This window comes from Geotrypetes seraphini, chromosome 8 (genome assembly GCF_902459505.1).
Source record: "Geotrypetes seraphini chromosome 8, aGeoSer1.1, whole genome shotgun sequence".
NCBI lineage: Eukaryota > Metazoa > Chordata > Amphibia > Gymnophiona > Dermophiidae > Geotrypetes > Geotrypetes seraphini.
The window spans coordinates 53,962,664-53,983,741 of record NC_047091.1 but is presented as its reverse complement, the minus strand read 5'-3'; the positions used below and the strand labels follow the sequence as shown (position 1 = coordinate 53,983,741).

Sequence of the window (21,078 nt, the reverse complement as noted above, 5' to 3'; positions counted from 1 at the left end):
CCCCCCGATGCACAATGATCTAACACCATGATAAAAATTATGGGAGTGATTTTTCTGTGCCGGGAGATGTTCAGCATGAATAATTTGCAAATTATATGCATGCTATTACTGTGGAACAGCCCTGGTAAAAAGAGGAGGAACTGTCTGGCACTTGCTCAAAAGAGCAATCGCTAGGCACAGGTCCTCCCCACCGTCATCCCTCCTGTCAGGCTTGCCACACTGCAACTGCTGGTTCAGCTGATCACGGCAGGGGAATCCCTGATCAGTTGACCTGACTTTTTTCTTTTTAATAGGCAAGTGTGATTTGTGAGAACAACAGCTGCGCCCATTAAAAAAAAAATAAAATAAAAGGCTGCACCCCGACACCCCCATGCCTTTCTTTTCCAAATTTTTAGGAGGGATGCCCACTCTCTCCTGCCTGATGACACCCCCCCCCCAAACCAGCCCAGGACAACCCCTCCTCTCAATAACCTTTTAGTTAAAAATCCAGCAGGAAGGTGCCCATTCCCTCCTGTCAGCAGGCCTACCTCTTCAGAATGGTGGGCCTTCCCCTTCTCAGTGCATTCTGGGATGTATTGGGAGGGGCCTAAGGCCCCAATTGGCTCAAGAGCCTAAATAATCTCTAAGGTGTTCCTCGCCATTTAGGGAATCGGGTCCAAAGTGCATACTTGCTAATTTTTTTAAATGTCAACATTAGAGCATGGCTGTTAATACAAAAAATAAGAAAAAATAATTTTTATGGCTGTTATAAAAAAATGGTCTTTAGCATGCAGGAAAAAATGTGAAAGGGCTCTAAGGTTTCTTTCAGCCACAGCTTAATAAAAGGGCCTCAAAGTTATCCAACTCCTATATCACCTGTGTGACAAAGTAACTGCTCCCTTAGTTATGCAATTAACCAACTGAGCAAATTCAATTGAGAATTAAATTCAGCTGATTGAACACAAACAGGCTTGATTGCAACTGGCACTGTTGAATCTACAACTCACTATCTCCCGCCTTTTACAAAACCGTAGCACAGTTTTTAGCGCCAGCTGTGATGGTAACAGCTCTGACGCTCATAGGAATTCTATGGTCGGAGCTGTTATTGCCATGACTGGCACTAAAAACTGCGCTATGGTTTTGTAAAAGGGGGGGTATATATTGAACCTTACCTTGAGAATGAAATAATCACCACAAAGGGCTAGATTCACAAAGGGCACGGATCGGATGCTATCCGTGAGCGATCCAATCTGTGTCTGGGGGGCTGATTCACGAATCGCCCTCATACAAATGAGGGCGATTGGAATCATGCCCCCCCTCCCCCCATCCGACTGTCAGTATCGCTCTCTAGCAATCCCGATGCATGCGCATGCTTAAGAGCAGCGTCCTTTTTTTTTTTTTTTTAACTGGTTTAAAAACTTTTTTGCAAGCCCGTGGTTTTAACCCGCGGGTTAAAACCACGGGCTTGCACTGCAGGAAGGGCAGGAGAGATTTGGGGCGAGTTGGAGCGGTAGGCAGGAAGATTCAGGGCGAGTTGGGGCAGCAGGCAGAAAGATTCGGGGTGAGTTGGGGTGGTGAGTTGTGGCGGCAGGAGATTCGGGGCAGGCAGGAGAGAGCAGGAGATCGGGGCTTATAGCAGAGAAGCAGGGCAGTCGGAAAGGGCTTGAGCGACTGGTCCTCAGCAGTCGCTTGTTTGTGATTGGCCAGCCCAGTCGATGTTGCAGGGTTTTAGTTAGTGAATCTTGTCCTTGCCTACTTTGCATGCCGTTCCCCTCAATTGCATGCGCGGATCGGAGGATGTTCAGCAGAGAGGTAAGTGAACTGGGCCGGAGTAAACTCGGGTCCCAAAGGTGTCGCAAACCGATTGGTCTGCTTAGTGAATCTAGCCCAAAGTGTCTAAAAGAATGCTATGCCATGATCAAAGGAAATTCCAGAAGAGATGAGAAGAAAAAAAAAGTTCCTTGGATTATATCAGTCAGAAAAGGCTTTGGGACTTCTCCAAACCACAGTGAGAGCCAAATGGAGAAGCCCTGGGTCAGAGGTGAATCTTCCCAGGCGTGGCTGGCCTGCCAAAATTATTCTGAGGGTGCAGTGACTAGTTATCTGGGAAGTCATAAAACATGTCAGAACATCATCCCAAGAACTGCGTGTTTTCTAGCCTCAGATAAGGTCAGTTTTCATAATTCCACAATAAGAAAGAGACTGGGCAAAAAATGGGATTCATGGGAGAGAAGTAAGGCAGAAACTGCTGCTGTCCAAGACACACCTGGATGATCCCCAAAACTTTTGGGAGAATGTTCTATGGGCAGACAATCAAGAGTGGAAACATTTGGACGACAGAAGTCCCATTAGGTGTGACCTAAAGCAGCACAAGTAGCAGCTGTGGGTCCGTAGCAGATTTTTGAACTGCACAACAGAACGTGTGCATGTCCCTTAACGGTTAGACCGAGCGTGTTTCTTTTTCACCTGTTTTTTTTTTTCATTGTGATTTCAGTATTTTGATCTTTTATACTGAACTATAATTCTTTCTGACCCCTGATGCAGGCAGAGATGCCAAAACATGACCCATGTCAGATTCATCATTAAAGTAGAATTAACCGGAACTTGAAGGCCCTTTGTGGTTTTTTTTGGGGGGGGATGGGGAGGGTTTGTGTTCCTAAAGCAAAACACAGCATTCCACAGAAAGAACATAATAATAATAATAATAACAGTTTATATACCGCAATACCGTGAAGTTCTATGCAGTTTACAAAAGATTAGAGAAGATACAGAATAATTGGACTTAAGAGTGGAAAGAGTGAGAGAGAACATCTTACTAACAGTCAAATATAGTGCTGTTAGTATGATGGTGTAGGGACGCTTTACTGCCTTGAGACCTGGAAAAAGTGCCATGATTGAAGGAGCCTGAGCTTTCTGGGAGGACGGGATGTAAATTGAAAGAAATAAATTCTGCACTGTATGGAAAACTTCGTAAGAAGAATGTCCGTTCATCAGTTCATAAGCTGAAACACAATTGGGTTATGCAGCAGCACGGTGATCCGAAACACAAAAGCAAGTCTACATCTGACTGGCTGAGGGGAAGCAAAATTAATGTTTTGGATGGCTTGAACCCCGTAGAGATGCTGTGGTGGGACCTGAAACGAGCAGATTGTAACAAAAACCTACAAGTGTGTCTGAATTAAAGCGGGCTGCAGAGAGGAGTGAAGTAAAATTCCTAAACAGTGATGAGAGACTGATATCAAATTATAGGAAACATTTGGTTGCAATTATTGCTGCCAAAGGCAATGCGACCAGTTATTAAATCTAGAGGTAGTTCATTTTTCACATGGGTGATAAGGGTGCTGGATATCTATGGGGGCCTTTTTACTAAAGGTCCCATAGTTATCCAGATCCACAAAAGGTTAATCAATTTAGAGGGAAAAAACCATCTAGTTAAATGATTTAATCAATTCAATAGAATGAAGGAAAGAATCTCAGAATTGCCACTCCAAGGATCATAATAATATCATCCATATACGGAAATGTGGCGTGGATATCTTTCATTGATCCAAAACTTCCATGTATCAATGTGACCTAATCTGCCACTGTTATGTAAATTTGTAACTACACTACTCAATAATTTTTACTTTTTTCTAAATAATTTTTGACTTTTTTTCTTAAGTTTTTTACTTATTCTTTTTTAAAAAAAAAACAACTGTGCAAATAGCATTATTCATTTTTCTTATCTTATTTCAAAAACTGTGCAAATACCATCATTTACTTGTGCAAATTGCAATAATCAAAAATGTGCAAAATAGCTGTGCAAAAAGTCAATGTAAACCTATAAATACATAGCATCAATTTACAGCCTTAACTAGGCTAGGCACTTATCTTTTAACTTGATTTATGTTGATATTATGTTGTAGAGCGGCATTAGAGGTACCGCCGCTTAAGCCCCATATATTGTGTCCAACGGGAACCCGTTTCGCCACTGTCATAGAAACATAGAAAAAGACGGCAGATAAGGGCCGCGGCCCATCTAGTCTGCCCACCCCAATGACCCTCCCCTATTTATCTCTGTGCAGAGATCCCACGTGATGATCCCATTTCTTCTTAAAATCAGGCACGCTGCTCGCCTCGATCACCTGAAGTGGAAGTCTATTCCAGCGATCAACCACTCTTTCGGTGAAAAAGTATTTCCTGGTGTCGCCGTGCAATTTCCCGCCCCTGATTTTCCATGTATGTCCTCTTGTCGCCGTCGGACCTTTGAAAAAGAAGATATCTTCTTCTACCTCGATACGGCCCGTGAGGTATTTGAACGTCTCGATCATGTCTCCCCTCTCTCTGCGTTCCTCAAGTGAGTATAGCCGTAATTTATCCAGCCGTTCCTCGTACGGGAGATCCTTGAGTCCCGAGACCATCCGGGTGGCCATTCGCTGGACCAACTCAAGCCTCAGTGCATCCTTGCGGTAATGAGGCCTCCAGAATTGTACACAGTATTCCAGATGAGGCCTCACCATGGATCTATACAATGGCATAATGACTTCAGGCTTGCGGCTGACGAAACTCCTACGTATACATCCCATGATCTGCCTAGCCTTAGATGAAGCCCGCTCCACTTGATTGGCAGCCTTCATGTCTTCACTGATGATTACCCCCAAGTCCCGTTCTGCAACAGTCCTTGCTAGGATCTCACCATTTAGGGTGTAAGTCTCGCATGGATTTTGACTGCCAAGGTACATGACTTTGCATTTCTTGGCATTGAAGCTCAGTTGCCAGGTCCTAGACTATTGCTCCAATAGGAGTAGGTCGTGTTTCATATTGTCCGTTGTGCTCTTGCTTGTTATGTAGTTCTCAGCCTGTCAAGCGGCTTCCTCAGGGTTTATAATACGGGCTGCCCTTCTGGAATATAAGGCTCTGGTGCACTTGTTTCCTGACAGAGAGGGTCTGGTTTTCTTCTCTTTTCCTGCTGGGCTCCTCCTGTATGGCTCCATGTTTACTAAAGGCACTAGACTCTGGGCTTACTGCAACCAATCTACTTACACAACGAATCCTCTTTAGAAAAATTTAAAAGTTGTTTAAAAAGTTTCTTGTATAAGGATGCATTTTAGATATAGATAGTATAATTTATCAATCATTAAATCTCATGATCTAAAATTTAGAATTTAATTAGACCTATGCATAAGTCACAAACTTCTCTTCTTTCTTTTCCATGCTTATCTTTGCTCTTATATCTTTTCTTGTTACCCACCAGACGTGTTTTCCCTAAATGTTTCTTCACTTTCTTTAAAGATTGTTCATCCTCCCCTCGCCTTCTGTACCAGTTATTTATTTGTATGGATATACTATGTATTTAATTGTATAAAACTGTTTTGTTTTGCCCCCTATTTTTAAAATGTTGTATGCATTGAAGTATTTTACATTGCTGTACAACAAACCTTGTTCTCAAACGGGGTTATAAAATTTGCTTTGGGGGTCACGACGACCCAGGTGGGTCGCACAGTTTTATTTGGCTGCAATTGTAGAGTCACAGCCACAAAAAGATAGGGAAACGGGCACCACCCTGTGTTTCCAGTAGCACTATCAAAATGATAAATAGTAGGAGAAAGGTTGGGGAGGTAGGGAAATAAGTAGGGGATGAGGGGAGTTCTATTTTGTTCTGAATCCTTGATGTTTTCTGGTATATTTTGTGCTACAGAATGTATCGCGGATATGGCGCCAAAGCTAGGGGCTGGATCAGTCAGTGTTGTCAACCGGCGGCGCCTCTCCTCCTGCCTCCTGGCATCTCATGGCACATTTGAAATCTCAGTGGCACACAGTTTGTGATACACTGCCTTAAGTGAAACCGGTCAAAGTTAGGACTGAGTTTTATGTGGGCCAGTTAATTTAATAATAATAATATATTCTTACTAGTGTTTAAGCCCGTTACATTAACGGGGTCCTAGAATATATGACTGGCTGTCTGTCTTTATTTATGTCTCTCTCCCTGCTCCTGTCTCTTTCTTCCTTTCTTTCTGTCTCTCTCCCTCCTGCAATTTTTCCCTAGCCTCCTTTGTCTGTCTGTATTTTTTTCTGTCTCTCCCCTCCCTCCCCCCACTTTCCTTTGCAGAAGCAGCAGTGATATTTCCCTTCCCCTCCGAATCCCTGTGTAGTAGTAGCAGCATTTCCCCCCACCACCACCCCATTCCCTTCTCTTCCCCCCCCTCCCCCACTTTCCTTTGCAGAAGCAGCAGCGGTATTTCCCTTCCCCTCCAGGTCCCTGCTGAAGCAGAAGAAGCATTTTCCCCCACACCCCATTCCCTTCTCTTACCGTGAGCTGCCCTGCTCCGTTCGGCCCCTCCCACTTCCTTTCCAGCGTGCTGGCCTGCTGTGGCTGAAGGTTTTTTTTCGGCGGCTCTTCTCACGATCCCCGTGGTGGCAGTTCCTCCTGTTCAAAGCGGCCTGCTGAGGTTCGCGGCCGGCTGTAACGAACCTCGCAGGCCGCTCTCCAACTTGGTAGCATGTTCCCTCAGACGCGATTACGTCAGAGGGAACGTGCTACCATGTGGAGAGCGGCCTGCGAGGTTCGTTACAGCCGGCCGCGAACCTCAGCAGGCCGCTTTGAACAGGAGCGGTAACGTTTTTTGCGGGAAGGGGGGAGTCTAGTAAGTACACAGGGCCGGACGCAAGAGGAGCCGCCACCGCGAAAAACCCCAGCGAGACCGCGAGTGTGGGGCCGTTGCAAAGAGCTGACTTCTGCAGCGCCGTAGTCAATTTTGTTTTGAATGTGTGAGCAAGCAGTGAGTTTTTTTTTCCTGCAGGAGAGTATGAGCGGTAGTGGTTGTTGCGGGAGAGGAGGGGGTGGGTTGGAGTCGGCGACGTGCAGGCTGCCAGAGCGGCAGGGGTAGGCAACCTTTTTTGTTGAATGTCTGCCGGGTAAAGCGCCGTGTCGAGGAGAGCAAGCAGTGAGTTTTTATTTTTCCTGCAGGAGAGCATGAGCGTTAGCGTTTGTTGCGGGAGAGGAGGGGGTAGTTGGAATTTGTCAGCTTCGCGTGGGGCCGTAGTAAGCGCGGGGCATGCTGCAGTCTTGGCGGCCACGGACATACGGATCACGGAAGCACGCCGATAAGACTGCGCATGCGTCGCCTACGGTTTTATTATATAGATATACTGCCAGACCACGAATGGTTCTAGGCTGAACATCCAGCGAATATACAGTTCAAAAAGATACATCAATTTCTAGAATGTACACAATACATGTTATATTTAAAAAGCATTAGGAAGCTTGGGTTACAAATTTGTCAAATAGTTGTGTCTTTAATAGTTTTCTAAAAAGAATAATAGGATGAGACTCCTGGCATGATTTTGCCAAACCAGGCGTTCATTTTGGCTGCCTGGAAAGAGAGAGTTTTCTCGACAAATCTCTTCAAACGACACGATTTGACAGTAGGATTTGTGAATAACTGGATTCTACGTGTGGGCTTATTGGAGTGATTTATAGAGAAATGGGAAACAAGGTAACCTGGGGACATACCGAAGATTGATTTGAAGCAAATACATGCAAATTTGAATAAAACTCTAGCTATCCCGGTCATAATAAGGACATGCCAACCTTTATATCTGTCCAATGAGGGCTTCAAATATAATATCATCCCACATGTGACTACCTCGTTTAATGTTGTATGGATTCTGATTGAATATAAGTGCATATATGATTACTATTATTTGTATAGATATTGTATTGCATTTTTGTTAGCTTTAGAAACTCAATAAAGATTAAAAAATAAAGAATAAAACTCTAGCCTCAATCGGTAGCCAGTGTAATTTTTGGTAATAAGGAGTAACATGCTTCCATTTTTTTCAGACCGAAAATCAGTTGGACAGCGGTGTTTTGAACCACTCTTAGTTTTTTGAATTTAGGCAGTTAAATGCTGAAGATCAGCACTTAACCAAATGAGTGTCGCTCCACCCTGGACCGCCCACAAAATAGCTGGCTACAGCTTTAGTAGTTAGTGCTGTTATCCAGCGGCACTAGGTTAAGTGGTGCTGAATATATCTGCAGAAAGCCCCACACAAGCAATTGAACTAGCCAGAAGCCTCTCCGGGCTGGTTAAATTTGCTCTGACTATCAAGCTCATTATTATAAGGGCATTTCTTGAAGCATGACTGACATTGTCTCATTTATTTATTTTAGAGTGGGAAAAAATCAGTGAAGGCCATTCTGCTGGTGTCCGCAGACGGACTGAGAGTAGTGGACGATAAAACCAAGGTGAGGCGTCACTTAGGAGAGTGCTGGAGTGGGGAGGAGGCAGCAGATGCTTTTACAAAGATTTTCTGCTTATCTTGACATCATCACATGCATTTGTCCTGCCTAGTGTGCTAAAGAGAACACAGTCCGGGCTTGGCCGTCCACTTTCACCATGCAGTATCTAAACACAGCAAAAGGGCTGTGCAATAATGGAACAGCAATTTTTCCATTTTTAGTAGGGGGCAGACTTTATTTAGAGCCAAAGCAGCCTCTTCCTGATTTGAGAACATGAGAACCACATTGCTGGACCACAAGTCTGATAAGTGCTCTTTTGATTTTGTTATAATTTTAATCTGCCTGGTTACAGGGCTTGCTGCCTGATATCTAGGCTCCGAATTCTTAATTACTTAGGGCTCCTTTTACGAAGGTGCGCTAAGGCCTTAACGTGCGGAATAGCGCACGCACTAGCCGCTACCACCTCCTTTTGAGCAGGCGGTAGATTTTCGGCTAGCGCACCTTCGCAAAAGGAGCCCTTAGTTAAACTGAGCTGACTATATATCTGGATTGATTATATATATCTGGATTGTGGTGTACTGCTCTGTTTTCAAACCTAGACCTCTTTCTTCCTAAAAAAAAAAAAAAAACAAACTGCTTCTTTCTTTTTGGTTAACCCTGATACAAGAGGAGATAGACTAGATTCAGTTTGGAAGGGCTTTCTTGAGTTGCTAATTTTTCAAAACTTTCCTAACTTGGGTTCTTGAACTTTAGATTAGCTCTGTAAGGTTTATTTTCCATTGCCAAAGCTTCGATAGGTAGCAGATTAAGTCTTGCAGCTGGTTTATTGGGCAGGAATTTGCTATATATACATTTGCTAGCCTCCTCCTCACACCTTTTGACTGTAGGCAGGCTCTATTACATAGTATAGAAAGGTGTTTTTAATAGAAAAATACATTGGAGATAGGTTTCATAGCTGACACAGCTCACAGATCTCTGGTTGCAAAGCTGGGACAAAAGTCATTGAAAAAGAACTCAGTACTTAGCTTGCGTGAATGTCACATAAAGGCGTGCACAATCTTCAGCTCAACGGGGCTCCGTTTCGGGCGGACAAAACCTCCTTCCTTGGGAACCATGGCACGGCAAAAAAATCCAAAGTAGATCGCCAGCAGCAAGCGGCAAATTGAAAGTGGCACTAAGAAAGTGACTTACAATTCACGCAAGATAAGTACTAAGTTCTTTTTCAATGACTTTTGTCCCAGCTTTGCGGTTTAAACACAGTCTTCAAGCATTTGACTTTGGACGCTTTTATATAAGTGTTTCGAGAAGAGACCTTATGTGACTTTATTTATCGTTTTCATCTCCACTGATACATGTACCGTATTTTCACGTAGATAACGCGCACCCATGTAAACGCGCACACGGATATAGCGCGCGGGAAACCGACATATATGTAAAACAAAATTTTATATACCGCGCACACCCGTATATCGCGCATGCTGCCCCGACTCTCCCATCGCCGCCCGACTCTCCTTTCGCCCGCCCCGACTCTCCTCTGGCCACCCCGACTCTCCTTTCCCCCGCCCCGACTCTCCTCTCCCCCTTGAAGTCCTGTCCCCACCCTGAAAGCCTGATGCCCCCCCCCCGACGTCCGATTCACCCTCCCCGCAGGACCGCTCGCACCCCCACCCTGAAGGACCGCTCGCACCCCCAAAGCCTCCCGCCCCCCCCCCCCCCTCATCATGTAGAAGCTCCTATCGGTGTCCTGCTGCTTCCTCTTGGCGGTCCCGGCCCTTCTGTGAGCCCTGCGTCTGCGCTGCTTCGTCTTCCGGCGGTCCCGCCCTTTCTCTGACGGAGACGTCAGAGAAAGGGCGGGACCGCCGGAAGACGAAGCAGCGCAGACGCAGGGCTCACAGAAGGGCCGGGACCGCCAAGAGGAAGCAGCAGGACACCGGTAGGAGCTTCTACATGATGGGGGGGGGGGTCGGGAGAGGCTGTGGGGGTGCGAGCGGTTCTTCAGGGTGGGGGTGCGGGTGGGAGTGCGTGCGAGCGGTCCTTCGGGGTGGGGGTGCGGGTGCGTGCAAGAGGTCCTTCTGGGTGGGGGTGTGAGCGGTCCTGCGGGGGGGTGAATCGGACGTCGGGGGGGGGAACTATGTAAAAAAAAATTTGTAAAACGCGCTCACGCATATAACACGCAAGGTTATGCACGGTTTGTAAAAACTGTGTATAACGCACGCGCTATATACGTGAAAATACAGTAATTCACATTCTTTCACTGTAAGAGAGGTCCAGGGATGTATCACATACTTTACCCATTTGGGGTTTAAACTGTGTCAACTCTGTTTAGGAGTTGTTTCCCTATTTTAGAGTTGTGATTACTGAGGACTCTCACTCACTTCACTAATTAATCATTTTTGTCATTCATCTCGTCTTCAGTCATCATATATATATTTTTGAAAGAATATTTTGGGTCTTGTTCTACATTCTTTCTTTGCGGGTTTTGTGTTTCTGAAGTCTGCCTATTAACTAGGCAGGGAACAATTGACCACTCATAATAATAAAGTATATAACACAAAATACAATGGAATCTTGGTTTGTGAGCATAATTTGTTTCAGAAGCGTGCTTGTATATCAAAGCAAGTTTCCCCATAGAGAGTAAGAGAAACTCACATGATTTGTTCCACATTCCAAAAAGACCACAGGCGCGCTTCCACCCCACCACACCACATTCTAAAAAGACCCCCCTCCTGAGGCCAATGGCGCGCTTCCACCCCACCCCCGGGAACCGGCATCGCCCCCCACATCCCTCCCGCAAATCAGTGTGTCCGAGAATCTCATTAGAATCTCGGAGAGAGCAAAACGCCAGAAGGCCTTGAGCATGCGCCGATGCTCAAGGCCCAGCAGAATCAGCGGCAGGCTCTTTGGGCACCGGCACGTCCTGTGGGTTAGTGCCAATGCCCGATCATGGTAAGGGTTTGGGTGGACCGGGGGGGGGGGGCAATGCTGGTGTGCAGTGGGGCGAAGCCTCTTATATCAAGTTACTTGCAAACTGAGGTTTGACTGTATTAACAACATTCAGTGGCGTAGTAAGAGGGGGCGGTCCACCCCAGGTACTGTCTTGGTGAGGGTGCCGGCACCCCTCTTCCTCTCCACTCCTCCACTCTTTCCTGCTCCTTCACACTCCTCTCCCCACTTCGCGCTCACCTTCACTCGCTCCCCACTGTGCCTCTATCTCTTCATTGGCGCGAGCAGCAACTCCAACCTGCTGCTCTCGCCAGTGTCAGCTCTCCCTCTGATATCACTTCCGGGTCCCATGCCTAGGAGTGACGTCATCGGGAGAGCCGACGTGGGCAGCGAGTTGGTTGATGCTGCACACACAAGGGAAGTTAAGAAGTATGGGGTAGAGAATGACACAGGGAAAAAATTTGTCCCCGTCCCCACGACAACTGTCCCTGTCTCTGCCCCGTCCCTGCGACCACTGTCTCTGCCCCGTCCCCATCCCCGCAACCACTGTCCCCGCAGCATCAATACAAGCCTCAGTACTGCAATATTTAGCTTATTCCTTTCTTATAAATCAAAGTTCTGGCTGCTGAACTACAGAAAAAGATGTTCAGCTGGCAGGACTTTGTTTATAAATTTTTATCAACATAACTAATAAACTACTTTATCCTAAAGCAAAAAAAGGAAATAAATTAATAGAATTTTTTTCTACCTTTGTTGTCTGGTTTCTGCTTTCCTCATCTTATTCAATTTCTTCCATCCACTGTCTGTTTTCTCTCAGCGTCTTCCATTTGCTCTGTTACCGTGCCTCTCCCTTCACCACCCCCAAATTGGTCTGGCACCTATCTTCTTCCCTCCACTCCCCCCTTAGTCTGGCATCTCTGTCTTCTTCTGTTCCAGCGTCTTCTCCCCACTCTGTCATCCCCATTTCCCTTCCGCGTCTTCTCCCCACTCTGTCTTCCCCATTTCCCTTCAGCGTCTTCTACCCACTCTGCCTTCCTCATTTTTTCCTTTCAGCGTCTTCTCCCCACTCTGCCTTCCTCATTTTTTCCCTTCAGCGTCTTCTCCCCACTCTGCCTTCCCCATTTTTTCCCTTCAGCGTCTTCTCCCCACCACCACCCTTCCCTCTCGCCACCTCACCGCCCTTCAGCACCCCTCGTGCGGCCTGAGAATCTTCCTCCCCCCCTTACCTTTGCGGCACGTTAGTAAAGCAACTTGCTCAAAGCCGGCCGAGCCTGCCTGCAGTCGTGTGTGTGTGTGGGCGGAAGCTTCCCCTCTAACGCAACTTCTGGTTGCATCAGAAGAGAAGCTTCCGCCCACACACACACATGCGTGACTGCAGGCAGGCTCGGCCGGCTTTGAGAAAGTTACTTTATTAACGCTGTGAAGGTAAGGGGGAGGGAGATAGATTCGGTAGGTAGGGAGGAGGATGCTCGCGATCGGTGACCGCGCGCATTCCCTCCCTTAACTGCGGGGACAAGACCATCCACCACTCCACGGGGCAGTGGATGCCTTGTCCCTGTGCCCGCAGTGAGCACTTTTTCCCCCTCCACCGTTTTGGCTATACCTGCGGCTATCCTCGGGTAACAGCCACCGTGTCATTTTCTAGTATGGGGTACGGAAGGGGTGCATGCGTGTGTCGGGGGTGGGGGTGGAGAAGAGGGCGGAAGAGGGTTGCCACTGCCCCGGGTGCCTCTTACCCTCACTATTCCACTGACAACATTCATCAAGTAAAAAAATAATAATAATCAAAAGACAAACACAGCGTTCATCCCTTTTTCTAAATTTCAGCAAAAGAAGCATCATTTTAAAAAAATCCAGCTTGGTACATAGCCCAGCTTGAAAAATTGCACTGTCATGCAAATGGGTCTCAAGCCATTTTGAATTGCAGCAAAGTGACGTAAACACAAAAAGACACACTTCAAATCTGATTCTGTATACAGCACCTGACTTGTAGGCGCCACTTGGCGCAGTTGTTAGTGAACTGCGCAGTGCCATTTAAAGATTCATGCCTAGGGGTAGGGGCCGTTACATTAGGCCATGGTTTTCCTAGCCTAATTTACCGGCGCCTACCACTGATGCCTAAGTCCAACCACGCGTACTTTTCACATAGGTATCGCTAGGCACTGTGTAGTATTTTGCGCACAACCTAATTTTTTTTGGTAATGATTGAAAACCAGTTTTTAATGGTGTGGTCAATTAACACACCAATTTAAAAACCAATTAAGTTTCGTGCAGAATTCATTTAAACATCACTAGGTGTCCTCAATGTAGGTGCCACTTATAGATTCGGGCCCTTCATGCCTTCCTGTAGCCTGCAGGTTCACGGGGCTGGAGATTAAGCTTAAGCCCCACTTGACCTGTAGAAGCATTTCCTGGGTACATTTCTAGCTCTGTCTGTTTACTTTTGCAGGCTCCTTCCACAAGGTGATCTGGTATCCCCTAGGTTTAATCATTCGTGGGGCTGGCTTTGTAGGAAATGTGATTAGCTGGTTAGTGGGGCTTTAAAGTCGGTGGTTGGTATTATCTGCTCACTGGATAGTTATTGAAGAATTCAGTTGATTGGGGGAAGAGATGGGATGGTTATTGCTCTATAGATAATACTTCTGGGTTTCCTGGGGCACCTCAGGACTACATTGTGTGCCAAAAGTTTTGAAATTTAGGGCTCCTTTTACAAAGATGCGCTAGGGCCTTAACGCATTAAATTCCCGAGTACGCTAGTCACTAAACTAAACCTTAAGTTTGTATTCCGCATCATCTCCATAAAGATAGAGCTCGACACGGTTTACAGGTAATTCAATAAATGAGGGAAGGACATAATAAGAAATTAGAGGTAATGAAGAAGATAGCTAGCTTTACATTTTTATGTTTTAAATGTGTTTATTCATTTTCAGCGTGCATAAAACAACAACAACCATAGTAAAACAATACAAAATACAGTAGCTTTACATTTTTAAATAGATAGCTTTACGTTTTGGAGAAAGGCCAGGTTTTCAGATGCTTTCGGAATAATTGGATTGAGCCTAGGTTCCGCAGCGGGGCAGGGAGGTTGTTCCAAAGCTCAGTGAATTTGAAGAAAAGGGATTAGGAGTGTGCGTGCGCTAAGAACCCTTGCGTGCCTTCGTAAAAGGAGCCCTTAGCTTGCAACAAATTCGCAAAAAGTACACTGTTGATTTAAATAATATAATAAACAAACTATTTTCCTCTTGCACCATCTCTCACTAAAGTCTTTTTCTCTCCAAAGGTGTCTTTTTGTTTACTTGGCCTGTTTTTTTCAAACTCTCCCCCTCCTTTTTTTCTCTGATTTCTTTCTCTCATTCCACTCAGTTCCTGTTTCACTCTCTGCTTTTCCTTTCGTGCAGCCTGTCCACTCTCAAATTCTCCCAGTTTTACCTGACCTGCCCTGCACAGCTCCATTTCACATAACATAACATAAATCTTTATTTTTATACCACACAAGCCGTTCAGTTCTAAACGGTTTACAGAATAAAAACAAAAGAAACAAAATTCAACATTAATTACATTTGGTAATTAAAGATTAATTACAGAGGAAGAATGAGGGAGAAATAGGAGAAATTTCTCAGTGGAGAGAGAAAGAGATAATGGTTACTACAGATGGGCAGACTAGATGCAATCCCTATCTTCTCAATCCTTCCCCTCCTTTCTCTTTTCTTATCTTGTCCTCCATCCCTGTTCTTTTTTCCCTTGTCCCATGAGTGAAGGAGCAGCATAATGGTTAAAGCGGTGGGCTGACAACCAGGGAAGCCAGAGTTCAAATCCCACTGCAGCTTATTGTAGAAACTTAGACACATGATGGCAGATAAAGGCCAAATGGCCCATCCAGTCTGTCCATCCGCAGTAACCATTATCTCTTCCTCTCTCTAAGAGATCCCATGTGCCTATCGACATTTTCTTGAATTCAGTCACAGTCTCTGTCTCCACCACCTCTTCCGGGCGACTGTTCCATGCATCTACCACCCTTTCTGTAAAAAAATATTTCCTTAGATTACTCCAGAGCCTATCACCTCTTAACTTCATCCTATGTCCTCTCATGCCAGAACTTCCTTTCAAATGAAAGAGATTCATGCGCATTTATGCCATGTAGGTATTTAAACATCTCTATCATATCTCCCCACTTCCACCTTTCCTCCAAAGTATACATATTGAGATCTTTAAGTCTGTCCCCATACGCCTTATGACGAAGACCACAAACCATTTTAGTAGCCTTCCTCTGGACTGACTCCATCCCTTTTATATCTTTTTGAAGGTGCAGCCTCCAGAATTAGACACAATATTCTAAATGAGGTCTCACCAGAGACTTATACAAGGGCATCAATACCTCCTTTTTCCTACTGGCCATACCTCTCTCCATGCAACGTAGCATCCTTCTAGCTTTCGCCGTCACCTTTTCAACCTGTTTGGCCACCTTAAGGTCATCACATACAATCACACCTAAGTCCCGCTCTTCCGTCGTGCATATAAGTTCTTCACTTAACTCTCCATTGCCTCTGGTACAAAGTTAGGAGCTGATGCTCAAAAAGAACTCGTGCGCAGTGCTCAAATAGCTTGAACTTTAATGTCTGATTTTCTTCAGCCCTTGAGGGCCACTGAAAGCTTCTCCCCCAAGCGACTTCCAAGGCAGAGGAAGGAGGAAGTTTCTGCCATCTTGTCCCACCTTCCTCCGCCCAACGCCGTTCAAGCAGGAGGGCTCTGCTCCTACTCTCTTAGAGCCCCTGCTTCCTCCAGCCACCGGGGATCGCCGAAAGCCTCCTGCCGGTGCAGGTTTCTGATCTGGCTGACTCTGCCCAACTCTAATCGGGCGTTGTGAGCCAGCTCCGTCCCCCCCCCCCCCCCCCCAGGTCGCCGAAACCACGTGGATTTCAACTAGAGAAGGGCTCCTGGCCGGTTTTCAACCGTCCTCAGTTCCAGCTCTCCCACAGCTTTCCTCTTTCGCTCCTGCATTGAACATTTCGGTCACTCTCCAGCTGCTAACCAACAACATGTCACCCCCCACTACCAAACTCCTATGCACCCTATTACTTCTCTCCCTACTCTCAACAAACTGGAAAACAGCAGGCCACCACTTTTCACCAATTCCAATAGTGACATCAACATACAGACAGACACATCCACCCAAGAAACTTCACCAGACAAGAAAACTGATAGAATGCACAACAGCCACACAAGAAAGCATCCCATCCACATGGGGATGAAAACCACCCCCCAACACAAAGAAGTTAGGTCACAAACTCCCCCATACACCCAAGAACCTCCTTCACCCAAAGCTTATCCCCAACTACCACAAACATCTTTTCTCAATCCCCTGTGCGTGCATGAACATAAGATCAATCAGCCCAAAGGCAGACCTAATAAAAGACTGGATAGTTAAAGAACAGTTAGGCTGCCTTTTCCTATCCAAAACCTGGCTATCCTCCGACTCGGACCCAAGCATTACAGAATTTTGCCCCAAGGGATACAAACTTGAATTAGCCTGCCGAGAAAAAAAGCGAGGGGGCGGTCTGGCCATCCTAGTAAAAAACAACCTTACCATCACAGTCCTAGACAAACACTCCACCCCACAATCAGACCTGCTTGCCTGCCAACTTTCCAGTAACTCACTCAAAGACACCTTAACTTGCATCCTCTGTTACAAAGCTCCAGGAAAATGGAATGCCACAAAACACGATCTTGAAGATTTCATCTTCTGGAATTCATTAACCTCAACACACAACCTGCTCCTCGGAGACATAAATCTCCACCTAGAAGACAACTCCTCCAAACAAGCTGCAGGCATAATCTCATACCTCAACGCACTCTCCTACCAAATTCTGTATCCTCAACCCACACATGAAAAAGGCCACCAACTCGATATTGCAGCTTACATGTCCCAACACCCCCACACACCAAACATTCATATCTCCAATGGGGCCTGGCACCCCTCCCTCTGGTCAGACCACTTCAAATTCACCTTCAATATCAACTGGACACAAAGCACAAGCAAACACGAAACCCACAAAACCTCCTTCAAAACCCGACCAAAAATCGACCCCTCTACATTCTGGACCACAGTAGACCCCTCAATCGCCTCCATAGACCACAATGTATTCATTCACCAGTGGCGCTCCCTGAGCGAAATAACCTTGAACGGACTAGCCTCAGAAAAGACAAAACACAAACTCTGCAGATCTTCAGACAAATGGTTCGACACAGAACTTCTTCAACTAAAAAGACACTGCAGACAACTCGAAAGAGTATGGCAAAAAAAGAACCAAGAACTAACCAAAGTAGCTTGGAGAAACCTAATAAAACAATACAAGATCAAACTTAAGGAAAAACGAAGAGCTTATTACTCCAACTCCAAACTAATAGGCACAGAATCCTTAGACACAAAGAAACTCTTCCAACTTGTGAAGAACCTCACCGACACTCAGCCATTCCTAGCCACTCAAGGAATCCACCCTCCAACGGCCACCCTACTAGCGGACCACTTCAAGAACAAGATCGCCACTATTAGAGCCTCCTTCAACAACTCACCGACCCTCCTAGACGAGATCATAATAAACCCTACAACAGATGAAGCCACTGCAGCTGACAGGCACTGGTCCAACTTTACAAAGGTGCAATGGTTGGACATGAACCGACTCTACAGAAAATATAGTCGAGTGTCATGCGACCTGAACAATTGCCCCTCATATTTACTTACAAATGCATCCCCCAAATTTAGAGCTTGCCTCTTGCAATGGATCCAAACAACTCTCACGGAAGGCCAATTCCCACAAGACCTAGGAGAAATCATAATCACCCCAATACTGAAAGATCCCAAAGGACCAAACCCCCTCCAACTACCGACCCATCGTCTCAATTCCATTATATGTTAAACTAATAGAAGGTCTGGTTGCCCAATACCTCACCAACTACCTTGAAGACCACAACCTACTCCACCCAACTCAATCGGGGTTCAGATCTAACCACAGCACCGAGACACTGCTAGTTTCCCTTCTAGATATAGCCCGACAGCACCTTAGCAAAGGAAGAAGGATGCTGATAATTCAACTCGACCTCTCTGCCGCATTTGACCTGGTCGACCACACTATACTTCTTCAGATATTAGAAGCAATAGGGATCTCAGGCGAAGTATACAACTGGTTCCAAGGATTCCTCAAAACAAGAACATATAGAGTAAAAACAAAGGATCTTATATCGGAGCCTTGGACCAATCCCTGCGGAGTACCTCAAGGTTCCCCACTGTCACCCATGCTCTTCAATCTTTTCATTTCCTCCCTCGGTACCCTGTTAGACAAACTCAAAGTAACCTCATTCAGCTATGCAGACAATATAACCATACTACTCCCCTTTGACACACAAGATCCCACACAACAGACATCCTGGAAAAAACTCTAGAAGCAGTGGAAAAATGGATGACAGAATACAAACTGAAGCTCAACCCAGATAAAACTAAATTTCTACTGTTTGAAAAGGACAAAACCCCTTCTATAACTGAACTAAAAATAAAAAACACCAAATATCCCATACAGCCCACTCTCAAACTCCTTGGAATAACAGTAGACAGAGGTTGCACTCTTCAGGTGCAAATCAACAAAATCACACAAAAAGCATTCTTCACCATGCGCAACCTTCGCAAAATTAGAAAATTCTTCGACAAAGAACAGAAACAGAAACAGAAACAGAATATGACGGCAGAAAAGGGCCTACGGCCCAACAAGTCTGCCCACTCAAATAACCCTCCCCTCTAAGTTCCTAAGTCTAATGGATTATTGCAATATCCTCTATCTTCCTTGTCCCACTTACTTAATAAAACAACTACAGACTGTGCAGAACACTGCCCTCAGAATGATCTATTCCCTTGGAAAATTTGACCACATCACCAACGCCTTCCTAGATTCACACTGGCTTCCAATACAAGCCCGCATCCAATTCAAACTATACTGCATGTTATTCAAAACATTAAACGGAACGGCACCCACCCACCTAAACAACCGTCTAAACAGGAACCTCTCAACCAGACAGAGGAGAACCCAGACCCCTTTCTCCTATCCCCCTCTTAAAGAAACTAAATGCAAAAAGATGTATGACAACTTACTAGCAACACATGCAGCTAAATTGGACCCCACCATCACCAACCTACTGACAGCTTCAACTGACCTCAAGGCTTTCCGCAAAGAAATCAAGACCCTACTATTCAAGAAATTCACCCAAATGTCCTAACCCCTTCCTTTTCCCCTCTCGCCCCCTCTTAGCAACCTCACTTCAAAATTGTCTTAGACCTTACGCCTTTAATTGTATTCCTCTTCCTGGAAAAGTCCAGCTAGCTTTTTGATGTACTAGATCCAACGTCTTTAATTGTATTCCTCTTCCTGGAAATGTCCAGTTATCTTTTTGATGTAATCTGCTTAGAACTGCAAGGTAAAGGCGGATTTTAGCCCGTTACATTAACGGGTGCTAGAATAGATGTGTAGACTTAGGCATTTCTTTCTCTCTTTCTGTATGTGTCTTTCTTTCTTTCTCCCTGCCCCCCTTTCTTTCTGTCTTTTCTTTCTGTCTCTCCCCCTGTCCAGCAGTAGCCCTTGTCCCTTCCTTTTACCTCACCTCTGTCCAGCAGCACCCCTTTCCTGCTCCCCCTGTCCAGCAGTAGCCGTTTTCTCTTCCGTTTACCTCCCCCTGTCCAGCAGTACCCCTTCCCTGCTCCTCCTGTCCATCAGTAGCCCTTCTCCCTTCTTTTTATCTACCAATATTCCCATTTCCCCTTTTACCTTTCCTATTTCCACCTTTTCCACCCCATCCAGCATCATTAGAGTACCTGTTGCATTGTTGGTGTTCCAGTGTCTCCCCTGCCTTGGGTCTGGGCCGACTATAACTTCCCATGCAGGTTTAAAAAGTAAAATACTTAATGAAGAATCCACTAAACACTAAAGATATAAAGTACATTTTTCTGTTAATGAATACTCAGTCTAATGGTTAGCACAACCTGGCAAGAGCACTCCCCCTTTCCCTTCTCTTACCTTCTCTTCCCTGCTCCGTTCGGCCCCTCCCCCTTCTTTTACTGCCGTTGTCGATGCGGCCTGCTCCTGACCCTCCCACCACCGACAAACCTCGGGACTCCAGCTGCACTTTAAACATGCTGCTTCGCGGTCTTCTACTGGTGATTTCCTCTGCCGCGTCTGTCTCCGATGATGTCATCAGAGACGCGGCAGAGGAAATCGGCAGAGAAGGGCGCGAAGCAGCGTGTTTATAGTGCTGCCTACGCCGCTGGAGCCGGGAGGCGACAGAGAGGGCAGGGGGTGCTAGCGGTCGGCAGCCGCCGCTCCGCAGGTGGATAGCAGGGAAGGGCACGCATGCCACTTGTTTTGTCTCGCGTGAGGCCAGACCGTAAACCGTGCATGCGCACTTCCTATGTGTGCTACAGCTCATGGAAAATGGACGCACGTATAGGAAGTGCGCATGCGCAGCTTACCGTTTTATTATATTAGATGACAATTTTGCATGAGGTAAAACTCTTTATAGTTTATAAATCTTTTCTTATGGCCAAGTCTTAATAATGATATTGTAATTTATAGCTAAAGAGACATATGTTAAGAAACTGTTTTATTTTACTTTTGTGATTATGATAAACATACCAAGGGCCTCAAAATATTACCTGGCGATCCACATGTGGCCCCCGGGCCTCAAGTTTGAGACTACTGATTTAAATGGAGTCTAACAAGGTCATAAGAACATAAGAATTGCCGCTGCTGGGTCAGACCAGTGGTCCATCGTGACCAGAAGTCCGCTCACGCAGCGGCTCTTAGGTCAAAGACCAGTACCCTAACTGAGACTAGCCTTACCTGTGTACTTTCTGGTTCAGCAGGAACTTGTCTAACTTTGTCTTGAATCCTTGGAGA

The 21,078-nt window shown here is 45.8% G+C and overlaps 1 protein-coding gene across 2 annotated transcripts in view; it reads left to right on the top strand.

Annotated features, from left to right (window-relative positions):
• The window catches only part of NUMBL (NUMB like endocytic adaptor protein), a 195,093-nt gene that overhangs the window by 132,714 nt on the left and 41,301 nt on the right, over nucleotides 1–21,078 (top strand). For both annotated transcript variants that reach the window (XM_033956256.1, XM_033956255.1), the window contains exon 4: nucleotides 8,132–8,206. In XM_033956256.1, the coding sequence (XP_033812147.1) occupies nucleotides 8,132–8,206 (75 nt within the window). The remainder of the gene's footprint in view (nucleotides 1–8,131; nucleotides 8,207–21,078) is intronic.